This window comes from Colletotrichum lupini, chromosome 3, assembly GCF_023278565.1.
Source record: "Colletotrichum lupini chromosome 3, complete sequence".
NCBI lineage: Eukaryota > Fungi > Ascomycota > Sordariomycetes > Glomerellales > Glomerellaceae > Colletotrichum > Colletotrichum lupini.
Window position 1 is genome coordinate 5348345 of NC_064676.1, and position 14736 is coordinate 5363080.

General features: G+C 53.6%; 3 protein-coding genes across 3 annotated transcripts; 1 reads left to right on the forward strand and 2 right to left on the reverse strand.

Annotated features, from left to right (window-relative positions):
• Positions 1–439: 439 nt before the first annotated feature.
• CLUP02_06358 (uncharacterized protein) lies at positions 440–4820 on the reverse strand (the record flags this gene model as incomplete). The annotated part of the gene is made up of 20 exons (XM_049285358.1): positions 440–800; positions 880–1367; positions 1438–1538; positions 1573–1687; positions 1790–1871; positions 1934–2036; positions 2067–2211; positions 2301–2516; positions 2596–2711; positions 2771–2800; positions 2884–3143; positions 3183–3310; positions 3372–3573; positions 3627–3738; positions 3803–3978; positions 4046–4124; positions 4213–4282; positions 4328–4444; positions 4555–4677; positions 4758–4820. The coding sequence occupies 20 exons, from the start codon at positions 4818–4820 to the stop codon at positions 440–442; spliced, it is 3087 nt and encodes a 1028-aa protein (XP_049142501.1).
• A 1341-nt stretch (positions 4821–6161) lies between these two features.
• CLUP02_06359 (uncharacterized protein) lies at positions 6162–8521 on the forward strand (the record flags this gene model as incomplete). Its single annotated transcript, XM_049285359.1, has 2 exons — positions 6162–6444; positions 6960–8521. The coding sequence occupies 2 exons, from the start codon at positions 6162–6164 to the stop codon at positions 8519–8521; spliced, it is 1845 nt and encodes a 614-aa protein (XP_049142502.1).
• Positions 8522–9941: 1420 nt separating this feature from the next.
• Positions 9942–12778, reverse strand: CLUP02_06360 (UDP-galactose transporter; the record flags this gene model as incomplete). The annotated part of the gene is made up of 4 exons (XM_049285360.1): positions 9942–11605; positions 11652–11982; positions 12039–12179; positions 12239–12778. The coding sequence occupies 4 exons, from the start codon at positions 12776–12778 to the stop codon at positions 9942–9944; spliced, it is 2676 nt and encodes an 891-aa protein (XP_049142503.1).
• Between the last annotated feature and the right edge of the window lie 1958 nt (positions 12779–14736).

The window sequence follows — 14736 nt, forward strand, 5'->3', positions numbered from 1 at the left end:
GCTACTAGAAACCACTCATCTCAGGCCCCAGATCATAAACCAGCCGTCGGGTTGCGTTCCCTCAAGTCCATCGCATGATTTCATGAACAAAAGGTATAAAATGTCCAACAATCCCATGAAAAATCGAAAATACCCTCCCAAGTCTATAACGCTTCCTTGTCTGGTTCAGCAGCTTGTGAAACGAAGCAGCCCGTCCCGAACCCAAATTTGGAAATTACTAAGAAGAAAAAGAAGAGAAAAAAAAACAGTTGAATCTGTTGCCTGGTTGCGTAGATCATACCCACATCGCAAGTAAAACGAACCGAAAAGTAAGTTGCGAAGCCGCAAAAAGAAGCAAAAAAAAGGCATCCCCGGCCTCCCCATTTCCTAAACCCCTTTCCACCCTTTCATTCTGCACCTAATCCGCTCTCCACACACACCACCACGCAACGCACATCTCTCAGTACGTCACATCAAACTCCTCCCTGGCATCAAATTCTATGCCCACATGCTTGGTCCGCAGGTGACGGACAAAGTTGTCGCGGCGGTTGTACACGTGTCCCGTCTTCGCCTTTCGGCAACCGGGGACGCGGCACCTGTAGCCCCCGCCCGCGCCGTCGCCGTCGAGCGTCTCGTGCGTCTTCTTGTGCCGCTTCAGGTCCTTCATGGTCGCAAAGGCCTTGTCGCAGTTTGCTTCGTCGCAGAGGTACTCCTTGATGTGGTACCTCTCATGTTTGCTGATGAGAGATTGGATGTCAGTTTCATAGATTTTCTCACCATGTGTGAAGTTTGATGAAAGATTCTCCAGTCTCTTGTCATTCCTGATCAAGAGACGGAGAGGAGGGAGTGGGGTTTCGTAGGTGATGAGACAAAGGTAAGAAAAGTATAGGTGAGATTTACGTCAAATCACTAGGTCTGCGAAAGACCTTGCCACAGTTCTGCCAACGGCATTCAAAACGTAGTCGCGAAATGTCGATACCGGCGGCAGCGGGCGTCGCGACGCCGTTGCTGAACCCGCTGTCGCTGGCTTTGTCGCTTTCATTTTCGTTCCCGGGGTTTAGGGGGCTTCGAGTCGGGCTCAGCGTTTCCGAAGAATAGCAGGGGGTGTCGAGTGGACACTCCATGACACCAAGTGCCATAGGTGATCTCCATGGTGAACACGGCAACAAGCCGATGATCGGAGGAGGTGGAATAGGTGGGTCGTCGACCGGATCTAGTTTCAGGATGGAAGACGTCGTCTGGTCGGAGTAGGATTCGCAGTAGCAAATGGTGTTTCCGAGTAACACGCAATAACAAGAGTCAACAAGGTTGGGTTGTATATTGGTGTCTAGGTAGAACGCCACCGTGGCAGAGTGGGAGGGTTTTCCTGGGTGAGAAGTGTTGAAGACCTGATCCGATGATCAAGGCTTGGACCGACCCGTTCGAAAGGGGGGGAGGGTCGTCGGAAATGGGGAGGACGGTTAAGCGGTTAACAGATCCAAAGGCAACAGCGAGCCCTGGGGTGTAAGGGTGCTTTGACCGAGTCAAAGAGTAGGCGGGGAAATTCCCCGCATGCGGCTCTCAGAATAGAAGATGATTCTCCGGGGAGGCTACCAAAAAGGTATTGGTGTTTTGTGACGAGCAGTTGAGGTTGAAGCGTGGGGATGCTATCGGGCCATTCCGTTAGGTATGTGATGTGAGGTTGAGATGATTCTCCAGAAGCGGTTTGCTTGGAGTATCTAGCTTGGTTTGCTGTCGAGGTCCGAGAGCGGGAAGTAGTTGAGATGAGATGGGATAACGGTCGAGGTTATTTAAATGGAGATTGAGTTACGTCCGGGTTGCTGGATTCAGACAAGCTTCTCGGGATGAGGCTGATGGCGGCGCGGGGTGGCGGGATTGAATGTTCCGGGTTTCTCGGGAGTCAAGGATTTGCAGACGTGGGGGAAAGCGGAGAGTCGAGACCTTTTTGACTCACGGACAAGGAGCCGGGCCGTGGCGATACTTAAGTAAAGTGAGCGCAGATTCGACGTGCTGGATCTGGCGGACACGGCGGGGCGGTGCATCGGAGAGGAGGGGGCCTCAAAAGTTTAGAGGCTAGCAGTGGCTACCATTCGCTAGCAAAGACTGGCATTGGTTCTGATAACGCAGGGTGGGCAGCATATTGGAGCATGTTGGAGTGAAGATGAGCCAATTGGAGATGATCGGAACATCGAACTGGGGCTCGCCGTTGGTCGGTTTGGGCAACCTGCATATCTGCCCAGCACTCACACGTTGGGCTCCGCTCAACCTTAGTTTTGGCGCGCCATTATTCGCCCAACCCATCCTTCAATGTCATCTCTCACCGAGCTTTTGGGCAGAAGGGGGGCACGAGACCAGACTACCAAGGAGCCGCAGCGATACTCCTTCGTGACGGAAAGTGCTCTCAAGGACACAAGATCCAAGATGATGGAACCGAAGACAAGAGTAAAGTTCCAAAAATTAGAGAAAACTGATAGAGCACAAGTCTGCAGCTCAACCAGATGGTCGGAATTCCATCCCATCATACCTTTCAACGGCTTCTGCCCGAGAGCACCCTTTTCTTTAACGACTACCTACGTTAGCGACAACCTCAAGTGCTAGCCTGACCAAAATACGCACGTCATTGGTCGTTCGCTTCGCCTTGCCCCTGGCATGAATCAAGCTCATCTGATAATCTCGACGCGGCCATCTTCCGCCGATGGCCTCTTGGCATTGGGCTCCGCCTCCAGTATTTCCTCGGCACATTCTCCAGAACGGAGCGTACTAGATGACTGCTAGTTAATGCGAAGCTGACCTAGCCGCAGGAAATATCGCGAGCTTTGCGCTGTTAGTAAAAATCATGATCAAGGGAATGTTCGCAAATAGCGCCATATGCGAGACTGGATCGTATTCCTTGAGCATTCCGACTGCAGACAAGTCTAGGCCAGGCCGCGTGGGCAGCAACATCTGCGGCTCCGACCACAGGCCCATCAATAGTGCGCATCTTAATGCTCCGTCTTGAAGCTAAGCATCCGGGTCCCCACCACGATGCTCGATGGTGGCGGACGACGGGCAGCAACACCCTCACGACTGCTTGGCCGGAAGACTTCCAAATGAGGAAAGCCGAGGGCGCGTGAACGGCTGGCTTGAAGATGTTGACGAGAGTCATGAAGTTGTTGTGGTAGCAGCTTCATTGATTCAAGTAAAACGACCAAGTCTAGACTGACCGTGGCGTGTCATCGTACAGGGCGGCGAAGACGGCGGCCCTACAAGGAGAGACGCCTCGGCTGCATTCCTCTGCTCCACGAGGTTCCAGAGTTAGCGATTCTATGGATGATTTTTCTTTCAAGGGGACCTGGCAACAGTAGAGGTTTTGAATGCACCGAAACTCAAAAGCTGAGGGGGATGTTCGTCACGTGGTAGTCGAGCCAAAAGCCAGAAAGGCGGGGGAGCACATGAGGTGTCAATGACTGCCATGCCCAGCGGCCAACAAGAGACCAGCCTGTCAAGGGTCTTGCGTCTAATGTAACGTCTGGACATGTTCCTGGGCCGGTGACTCTGGCAACACAGTCGGATGCCGAAGTTGGGCCGGGACGATCGTGGGCATGGCCATGAAGCCTCGCGTTGTTTGTAATGATAATCAGCAAATGCCATGCTAGTCTCGCTCGGACGTTGCATCGCATGCGATGCGAGTGTTGTCGTTGTCTCGTGGCGATGCAAGATGTGATATATGAGGGCAGCAAATATCGTCATCCACGACCGTGGTGCTTGACGTAGGCAGCGCTGGCAAGACGGAGAGAGAGGCGGACAAAAGATCATCGCTGTCTCGTGGCCTGAAGAGACTCACGATGCATATTTGAAGTAACGTAAGAACAAGTGCCAAGTGCTGGTGACTTGAGCATCATGACTCGGGTGGTGCAGTTTTGGAGGTGAAAGTTGCGGTTAGGGCCGGCATCGCGTGGACGCCATGTCTCTGACTCGGTGTCGATCCATGTCTTGCTGAGATCTCGCGCGCCGTTGCACCTTGTTGTTCGACAGGTGATCTAGAAGATATCTCTCAAAGGTTCCTCGGCCATAAATTAGGGTGGACATATCCTGGGTAGAAGAGAGACCGGAAGATGCGCAGAGGTGAGATGATACGCACCAAAAGGCGTTCACGATCTGGCGGTCTGATGGTTCGAGTAGAGCAGGGTAGGACGACGGAGTACTTGGAGTGTAGCAGTTGTGACGTTGAGAATTTGAAGAAATGGTGTGGACATGCGCGCAAAGGAGTCAGACGGCGCTTGGGAACGATGTTGACAATGCGGCCATCTTTCATGAGGGCAAACTATCGGAGCAAAGAGCAGCCGAGACAAACAGCGTCCCTTCAGACAGGCAGGTAGTTTGCCTTCCGGTCCGTCTTGGCTTCCGCAAAATATGACCGTCGAAAGTCACGGGCAACGTGGAAAACAGCAGGAGGAATGGAAAGGATTTTCCTTTCCGCCTTGGCCTGTGACCATGCCAAACATTGTTCTTTCCCGGCGTGAATGAGGGGCAGTTTCCCTTCTTTGTTTCAATGTGCTCCCTTGACAACTTAACTTAGGTAATACGAATGCTTACCTGATGAGGGGCAGAGGCTACCCACTTTTGGAGCCCCGCGCGCGTCTCGAACACTGAGGTGCCCGGAGGAAAGCGATTCCTGTTTGCCAGTTCCCCCTCATCAACACCTTCCTCGGTCATTGTCTTTCTGTCTCATCCACATGCCATTCAATGACTTCAGCTTCACCGACGTTACTTCGGAGAGCCAAGATTAGGTCGCTCACATGGTCATTGTTTTCTTCCTCTATTGTTGTTTCTTGATGGAACATTGAGAAATCTGAGCGCATTGTCCCCGTCGAAAGGCAGTAAACAATCAACCCCCGCATCCGTTCCCCAGATACATGGTTCCATCATGGAAAATCGCTGCAGAACGTCACAATAATCCAAGTTGATCAACCCAACGCTAGACCGCCTTCAACAATGCAAGCATCGCAAATCCTGGCCACCTGACCAATGGAAATCCGGGGAAAGTAGGGACGGGAACGGGCCCTCTTTGCCAGTCCGGGGCATACGATGCAGTCCCGGTCCCTATCCGTACCGCCGGCCGCTTTGGAATAGCTGTTTTTGCGGGGTTGAAGTTGAATTCACAATCAATCAGCTGGTGGTTCACCTCACACCATGCCTGTTCTCCCTTCTCTTTCTCTCACGCACACTCCCTTTTATGGTAACACAACCTAGTGTTGTTTACCGCAAGTTGGGGGTGCACAGATCCCCCTGACGGCTACCTTACCCCAACTTTCTGGAAGGAAAAAAAAAAGTTGGAGATGGGCCAACTTGGCGCGGGGTGTAAGCCGTGGTTTGCGAACGAGTGCAGAAAAAAGGAGGCCACGAGAGCCAGCCACCTGCCAACCAGACAGAGAGTCATGAGACCAGTCTTGGACGCATGGTGTGCGATGGCCCCTTCCCCATTGCGTCCTTGGCGTCCAGTGCCATGATTCCGTTCGTGGGAAGTACGAAGTACCCCTCTGTTCTTTGGCAGCAAGCAGCCCAGTTGAGATGATGGCACTGGACATCCTGTTCGTCAGTCTGCTGCTGCGGCCTGCCATTGACTTGCCCCGGCGCTGGTGCAACCGCTACTCAGCCAGCGGAGGCCAAGCTAAGCCAATGTCACTGCGACTAGTTCGCCGTTGCCGTTTTTTTCTTCCTTTTTTTTTTCCTGTCTACTGCTTGCTGTTTGGCTGTGGGCTACCTACTGCATGTTGTGAGAGACACCTCCCGAGGTTTGATTCACCTTCGTTTGCTTCTTCGTGATTAAATACCCGCTGTCCTCGCTCCAGATCCGTCATTTCTTTTCCCGCTCTTCTCTAGCTCGTTCGTGAACGAAGAACTATACCTTCTCTCTCTCTTCCCCCATATTGTCTCACCCCCGGACTTCTTGGTGTTCCCTCTCAGTTGAACTACCTTGCCTTTTTGTGCCTCAGACTTACAGTTCATTGAATTACCTTTACACAAGCTTCGTCCTAAAGTCACTCTACCTTTAAGCTGACACGCTGCGCTACTCACCCCCATCCGAAGTCTGTCGATCAGGGAACAGCACCCCCTTACCCGCCGCCGCACCGTTTGGCCGAAACCTTGACACTGCCCAGGTGGTTCTCTCTTAAGGACCGGGGAGCCGAACTCTCGCAACCATGAGGCAGCATCTCTTCTACACATCGCTTCTGTCGACACTGCTCGCAGCACCGTCATACGCTCTGCCCGGCTTCTTCTCCGATGCAGAACGCGCCCATTTCTCATCAGACCTCAAACGCTCAATAGACCCCGAATCTCCAGCAGCAATCATGGCGAGACAAGCAGCCGACAGATCCGGCCGCTGGCGGCCCCAAATTCACTTCTCACCACCCGCCGAATGGCTTAATGACCCAAACGGCCTCTTTGTCGACTCGGACGGTGTCTGGCACATGTACTACCAATGTGAGTCTTTTCCATTGCCGCCTTTTCCCCTACCCATTTCAATCCACCTATTCCCCAACTCCCCAAACGCAAAGTACCGTGCTGGAAACACCTCCCAAAGCCGCGGTTACCGATTTTGAGTTGTGCAACACATTGCGCAGGTTCCGGGCGAGCGGTTACCAATGTTTGCCTTGTGCAATGTCAATGGCGCGCCATTCTGCCCGTTTCATTGGATCTGCATTCTGCACACGTGCTAGTTCCCGTTGGCGTGAGGGTTGCGCCTCTGCCAAAGACGGAAACATCACATGCGCGATGATGAGCGTTGCAATTCCACCCCCGCATTTTGGCGCGGAATGAGACACACCGCATGCTCTCCCTACCCTACCTACCTTGCCGTAATTACATGTTCTTCTCCCTGCGATGCATCTCAATCTGGCATGCCATGTGTCACTGCTTCGATTAGACTATGCCAAGCTTGGCCTGGCTTTAATGTTTTAAACATCTTCAGAACTTGACCGCTGACTATTTTGACTCAGATGCCGACAACGTCGCGGGCGATGGCGTGAAGAACTGGGGCCACACCACGGCCACCGAATTCTACAATTGGGTTGACCATCCTGTTGCCATTCCCGCCACTGCGCGCGATGGCTCCATCTGGTCAGGAAGCGTCGTCGTCGACAAGAACAACACGTCTGGCTTCTTCCCGTCTGACAAGACAAGCGGAAAGGACAACATCATTGCCTACTATACCTCATGGGAGCCTGATCAGGAATCCCAGCATCTTGCATGGTCATACGATGGCGGCGAGACTTTCAACCAGTACGAGAACAACCCGATCATTTCGCTCAACAGACATGGATTCCGCGACCCCAAGCCCTCGTTCCACCATGAGACCAACACCTGGGTCATGGTCCTTTCCCTCGAGAGTGAAGTCGCCTTCTACACCTCCACCAACTTGGTCAACTGGACGCAGTCATCCGTCTGGAATCCTCAGCGCAACATTGGCCTCATTGAGTGCCCCCAATTCCTCCAGATCCCCCGCAAGGACAAGTCTGGAAGCATCGTGGGCGCCAAATGGGTTCTGACTCTCAGCCTGGGAGGCGGCGGCCCGACTGGCGGTGCTGCAGTCAAGTACATCACCGGCGAGTGGGACGGCACCACCTTCACCCCAGATGTGCCCGCCAGCCTCGGCTCGCGGAGAGGAATCTTCTCGCGCCAGGACACCTTCTCCATCTACGACTTTGACTTTGGCCCTGATAAGTACGCCACCGCCTTCTTCCATTTCCAGAATCTCAACGACGCCAACCAAGATGCATACTCCGTCTCATGGGCGGTCGACGCTACGCTCTATGGGTGCTGCACGCCGACCGACCAAGAGGGATGGCGTCACTGCATGGGTGGTGTGCGCCGCCACTGGCTGGACTCCAACACCAACCGACTCATGTCAGCGCCGGCCGGCGACCTGTCCAAGCTCGTGAGCACGACGTCCGGCTGGAACCCCATTCTTGACGAGAAGGACGTGTCGGGCATTCAGGGCAGCAGCGCTGTCATCCGCGACTACAACCCGGCCGTAGAGTGGACCTTGACCGTCAAGATGGCCAAGTCTCTCCTCCAAGAAGGCTCGACGGCCTCAGCTCAGCTGGCCTTCCAGGGCTCTCAGTCCAACGGCACGGAGCAAGTCTCCCTCGGTTTCGACTTCACTGGCACATCCAACAGCGGGGCACCCACCGCCAGCCTCAACATTGGTCGCGCCAGCGCAGTGTGGGATAGGTCCGGCACTTTTGGCGTCTCCAACGTCCAGGCCCTCGAGGCTGCCTCGAGCGAGGGCTCCAGCGGCAACGTCGAATTCCAGCTGCACGGCATTCTCGACCGCTCCGTCCTCGAGGTCTACGTCAACGGTGGCGTCGAGGCTGGCACCATGCTCTACTTCACCGACAAGCCCCTCGACGGCATCGTCCTCTCCCGCGGCACGGGAACCAACGATCAGGGCATCACCTTTGACTTCAAGGCCGTCGCGCTCAAGAGCTCCTGGGGTTCGTACAGGGAGAACTCCGCCTTGCAGAGCACGCAGGACAAGTGGAGGACGGAGGAGCTGTGAGGAGCAGATCCGCTTGATATCCCTTGTGATTAGAGATCTTGGTGGCTTTGTAGACGTCCTTCCAAGCGACCTTACAGTCTGGGGGGCGCGGAAGAGGGCGGAGAAGCGGAAGCGATGCGAGACTTTTCCTAACCATGTTGGACATGTGGCATGAAGAGAGGTTCTAGAGCTCAGACAAGAGGGCTTTTTTTATTTGGGACCAGGGTTTCCACATCATTCTAGGTGGCATTCGTACGAATTATGATTTTATCGTTTACTCTCAACATCTTGAAAGTGTTTCGTTGTCGTGCGCAAGCCGCCTCTAGATATGCCATCCCACGGCTCCCTGTCTATGCCCACATGCTGTCCTCATAACGGGCCCCAGAAGAGTAACCCGAGAGCTCGCAAGATTTGATCAAGTAATACTCGGTCTCGCATTTTGTTCAATAGAGAGCCACGTATAGTGTATTCACTTTGGGAAGTGACAAGAAAAGGTCAATGGCATCATCACACAGTCAAGCTTCCATTCACCCCGTATTCTAGAAACCACACGAACCGTACCATACCACACACAGCCACATACAGCCCGCGAACACAAGAAACGGGGAAACGACGAGCGTTTCAATCAAAGAAGCCCCCCCCCCCCTCCTCACCCCGCTCTTTTCTCTCCCTCACCTCTATATCCATCCAAAAACATTCTCTGCGTCAAAACTCGGGATGCCAAGCCTAAAGCGAAAAGTCAAAACGCCCCTCCCTCGCCTGTACACTTACCAACCTATCCCAGGAAAATGAGCAGTGGAAGATCACCCCATCTTATTACCAGAGGCAATAACCATCTAAATGAAGCTTGTAGGAGTCCTCTCACAAGCATGGTTGTAGTCACCGTGGACATGGGACACAGCGTACTCTGAATTCAAAACGATCTCAATATTACACGCCTTGTATTTTCGGTTCACACTAATAATCTCAGACTCAACCGAGCTTGTTCAAGCTCTGCGCTCACCCCTCGACTGTCAAGAGCATTGCCCCCCGTATCTCTTTTACGCCTGGTGCCCGTCCCGGAACAAGAGAAAAATACTGAGAAAAGAAAAAGGAAGCCTTTTTTGCTCATGAACTACTAAAATGTTGACAAAGTCTATATCGTACCGTATCCAGAGAGCTTATATGAAGCACTCGCTCCGTCGGTGTGCACACAATGGCCGCTCCATGCCATCAGGAGAAAATATCTACCAGTCCAATGCTGCCAATACAGCCTTTATTGTCGTGTCTCGTTGCCCCTCTGGTAGTGGCCCAACCTGAATCAGACCGTTCGATGCCTTGCTCAAAGTCTCTCCCAAGTAGTTACTTTGGCATCGTCGAACAGAGTATCGTCAAAGGGGGGGGGGGGGGGGGGTTACAAGAAAGAATACAGGAAAGGAAAGAAATGTAGGGGTATATGAGGTTAATAACCGAGTCCGGCAACAGCGGCCACAACTTCACGTCGTAGCATCCGCTTGACGTCCGCCTCCCGATCTGCTTCCCTGAGGGCGTCGTTAGGATCGACCTTCTTGTCACCTTCATTCTTCTCGTCCTTGTGCTCCTCCTTCTTTGGCACCTCCTTGTTTTCCTTGGGCGTAGCAATCTTGCTGGGGTCAGCCTTGGGATTGCCAGGGCTCTCCGTCTTGTCAACGGGAGCGTGCTCGGATTTGAGCTTGTCCTTCTCTTCACTGGACTTGTCTGCCGCCAGCTTGTCCGCCCGCTGATCATCCTCCAAAGCGTCATCGTTGATCGGCTTGACCTTCTTGGCTTCGCCGTTGTTGATGCTCGCCAGGGCTGCGCTATCGAACAGGTGGGCAGCATCAGCGCTGTACATGGCATACCTGGTCGAGTTGAGAGGGTGGCCGAGAATAGAAGCCTGGGCGTCAAGCTTGTCGTAGAATGCCTTAGTAGGCGCTTCCTCCAAGTAGTTGAGACGGTGGCCGCAGCGGGCGCCGAGGACATCGCGGATCTTGGGGTTGGAGCTACAGCAGTGGCCCCAGCAGTCACTGATGTGGTCAATGATAGACCGGTACGGATTGCGGCGACGACTCTGGTCGATGATGCGGACGATGGTAGGAATTGCCACCTCGTGGAAGACTCCGAAGCCAGCAAAGATTTCGGAAAGGAAGATATAATCGGCAAAGAATCGTCTCGGAATGTAGTAAATATCACTCCAGCCAACACACCACTCGTCGCGTCTGATCTTGTACTCGAGGTCAAAGTTGTCAACGACGGCGGCCGCGGCCATGGCAGTGCGGTGGAAGTCCTGGCCCCATCCCCACCAGTTGTAGTTCTTGGTGTCGGTAAGGCACATGTACTCGGGTCCACCGTGGGACGGCGGGGCAGTGTCGATGATGGCGGGGAAGTGGATGTTGTATGGGTTCATACCCGTCCATCCAAGAGGGTCAATCCAGGCATCGAAGTGGTAGTACATCAAACCGTCGATCTCGGGTTGGGTATCGAGGATAAGCTTCATAGTGCGGGACACCTGCTTGTAGACGGTAAAGGTTCCCGGGAATTGATCGTGGGTAAGGTTGTGGAACTCGGGATCCTCCTCCTTGAACATGTTGGGCATAGAGATGTGCACGGTATGGAAGAACGGCTCGTACTTTTGCAGCATCGGGACGCGCTCCGGACGAGCAGAGTTCCACCGAATCATGGCCATCGTGTTCTTGAATGGCGACTCGATCTTGCTCTCGCCGCCAGTAACAGGCTTCGGTCCGGATGGCGCAGATGGAGCTGTTGCTCCTTCCTTGGCAAAATCGGGCATCTTGGCCTCGGACATGGTGAGGAATGCCACGATAACAACGGTGATGAATGTGGCTACGGCGAGGAAAACTTTGTTGAACTTTCTCGCAACAGCCGCCATCTTGGCGAACAACGACATCTTCTGAGGCTCGTTGGTCGCGGCAGCGTTGGGGTCCTTGGGAGGCGGGTTGTCCATGTAGAGCCATGATGCAACAAAGACGACGACAGTACCAGGCAGTACGAGGAAGCTGAGCGAGGTGCCAAACAGGATGGGTGAAACGTAGAGGAGAATACCAGTCGCAACAGCCGTGGCGAAGCACTTGATGACGGCGTCGGCATCTAGGAGGGTTAGTACGTCGCTCAGCAAGCGTCGATGGATACTCACATTTGTATACAGCGGTAATGGCAAGGCCAATGAAGACATTGCTGACAATAACCATGATGGCGCCAAAGCTGGTGTAACCTTCAAAGAATCCCGGCTCATCAGCCTTCAACGTCTTGATGACCAAGTGGCACAACAAGTTCATGGCAGCACCCGCTCCGTAAAGAATCATATTGTCGGCATGCAAGCTTGAGTCGTCGGTCTTGAGCAGAGCCTGGTTGTACACGCCTGATGAGGCACTTAGGAAGACCTGGAAGAGCAAGATGAAGTAGGTGCTGAACGGGTAGGTCGTGCCTGTCGTGGGGTTGTATTGAGTCACCATCAAACCGCAAATCTGCTTCGTGTCAGTGACCAGATCAAATATTTGGTACCAGGATTCGTCCCACTGACCTGCATGAGGATGGCAATCCACTGGATCTTGGAGATCTTGGTGTTCAGAGTCGCAATCATAACCAAGGCGGTGATGAAGGTGACGCCGCTCTTGGTGAGTTGAATCGTACCGGGGTCGGCCATTTTGTAGCTTACAAAGATCTGAAGAAATTAGTCCCAATGAACACAATTACACAGTATGCGGTGTAGGAATCACGTACCGAGTTGTTGATGAGCACGTAGAAGAGCGCCAAGTTGCAGAAGCCATATCGCACGTCTCTGGTAACCTCGCCACGGACGTAGCTCCAATATGTCCTCACGTCGAGCGGCGGAAGCGGGCCATTGTTTCTCTCAACAACGTTGCCAGTGCTGGACGAGCTAGCACTGCCGTTCAGTCCCTCCTCTTCCCGCTTCTCATCTAAGCTGCTTCTCTCGGCCAAAGGGAGTTCTGTGGCGATGGAGGCATAGCCACTGCCACCGCCCCGGGTTGATGGGCGAATTCCATCGGCTACCCTGCGCTTGCATTCGTTGTAGAAGAAGATGGTCGACAGCACCATCTTGAGGAACTCGGAGATGGTGACAGACGCCGAGGGAGAGAACGAGTAGGATCCGCCTGTCTGGGAAATCTTCATGATAATACCAATGCCAACCTGGATCGCGACCAAGCCAAGGGCAGCAGCGTAGGCGGCATGTTGAGGACCACTGGGAATCCAACTGAGGGGCTTCAAGAAGAGCCCCAGGATGCTCCCGTGTCGTAACATTGTGGGCAATTATCGCCAGCCACTAGAGGGCGGTTCAGCGTAGAGGCTCGAGGGGGCGCGACGTAAGAAGCGATTGCTGTTTGTCGAGGGTTGTGCAAAAAGAGCGTCTCGGTGATTGCCAGCGAGCGAGGAGTGTAGGAAGGTGCTGCTCGGATGCAGCGTGCAGCTCGCAATTGCAGGCGGTAAATCTGCTGGCGGTGTTCGGTGCTGCAAGCAGGTGGGAAAGGACGTTCTCTGATCGTGTTTAGGTTTCCTGGGTGTGGGGGAATGACGCTCGCTGGGCCGCCGTGTCCGACATGCGTGTTCGAGTTGGCAGCTATTCGTCGATGAATTCGTTTGGGTTTGTTTCGAGTCGGAAAGTCGTCGGTTGTTTCCGCCCGCGATGGTCCCAATATCGCGATGACAGGTGGCGCAGGACAGGACCGTAAGAAATGAAAAAAGAGAGGAATGAAATTACACGGGAAGAAAGGTAGGCTGGAGAGGAATGGGCTGGAATGGATGTTGCATGGGAAGCGAGGTGCCCACGGCGAGCAGGAACGGGGTAGAGAGCGAGCAGCGTCAAGCAGAAGCGCACTGCAGGCAGTCGAGGCAAGGGACGGCAAGGGGAGGGGGCCGTGGCCACAGATGGATCCTTGGAGGTGTCCACTCGAGGTTGCTGACATACTTTTGGCGAATGTACAGTGTGTGCTACACCCGGTGGAAAAGGTACTTTCGTACAGGTTGCGGGACACACACACCCACTGATGTGCTCTTTCCCTCTCTCCGTCGTAGTCGCTCTTTCTCACTTTTTCTCTGTGGTGGGGTCTCTGGGGGAGCCAAGCGATTTTCCAATGAGAAGTCGGATAAGTCCAGGTTCTTGCGGGTCTGTCGAAGAAAATAGCACGGGCTGTCATTGGATGGAATTAAGACACGGTGCAGCGCCGTCTCGTCTACCAGTGGATGAAAAGCACCTAGGCCGCTAGGTATACGGATGAAGGTTGACGTACAATCCGTACCTGCCTCGATGGTCACCTCAGAGAAGGATGATGATGGCGCACTTACCTCACTTTGAAAAGGGGTCACAGCTTGGAGCTGCTACAGCCAGCCAGACTCCAGTTCGGATACACCGTACACAGTACGGAGTAGGCGCCCGACCTTCTATCTTCTCCCGGCTCTCTTCTCCCGTTGACTCTTGCGAGGTGGACACAAACGAGGGGGAACCTTGAGCTTGGCTCTGTTTTCGAAGGGGTCTCCGGAGGGGCCGCACTGTGTCAGAATTAAAGTAGCCGATCTCTGACAACGGGACTCTCAGTACCACGTCGAGCGAGCCGGGGCACCGGTGTCACCCAAGTATCGTCGAACCTGCGCTGTCTATGCAGTTCTGTCGTAAGGGGACCAGCTAAATCTTCATGTGAAGACTCGATTGTCCGTATGGCCTCGTCTGATACTCTCTAGATTCAAGTGACACCATGCTGCTATGGAGCGATAAGGGTATAGCTGCGTCTTGCTTGGAAATACACTCGTCGATGCTCGAGGAGAAATAGCTCTCTTCGTCCTGCCATGACGCGGACTGCAACCGGTGCCGAAGCTGTTCAAACACGAAACCTCGACATGAAATGTAACGGTGCGCATGGTACTCGGTGATTCCCCCACTCCAGACAGACTACAGTGTGTTCAGCGGCGGCAACACCATCTAGTAATTGTCGGGAAGCGATCCAGAGCTGAGGGCAAAGGACAACTAGCCCCGGGACTCATGAATCCTAAATTTTCATGATTTCGTTTTGTCCAATCTATTCTAGCCGGCGCCAATATGTTGATGTGCCACTGCAGGACGGAAAAAGGGGCTTTCAAAACTCAATCTTATCGCTAGCAATAAAGATTAGGCCAACCAAACTTACGTGGAAGAAATTTCCCAATGACGACGCAAAACTACCGGGAGATGTGCGTGTCGACCTATCCGAATCAGGTTTGGCCTCCAA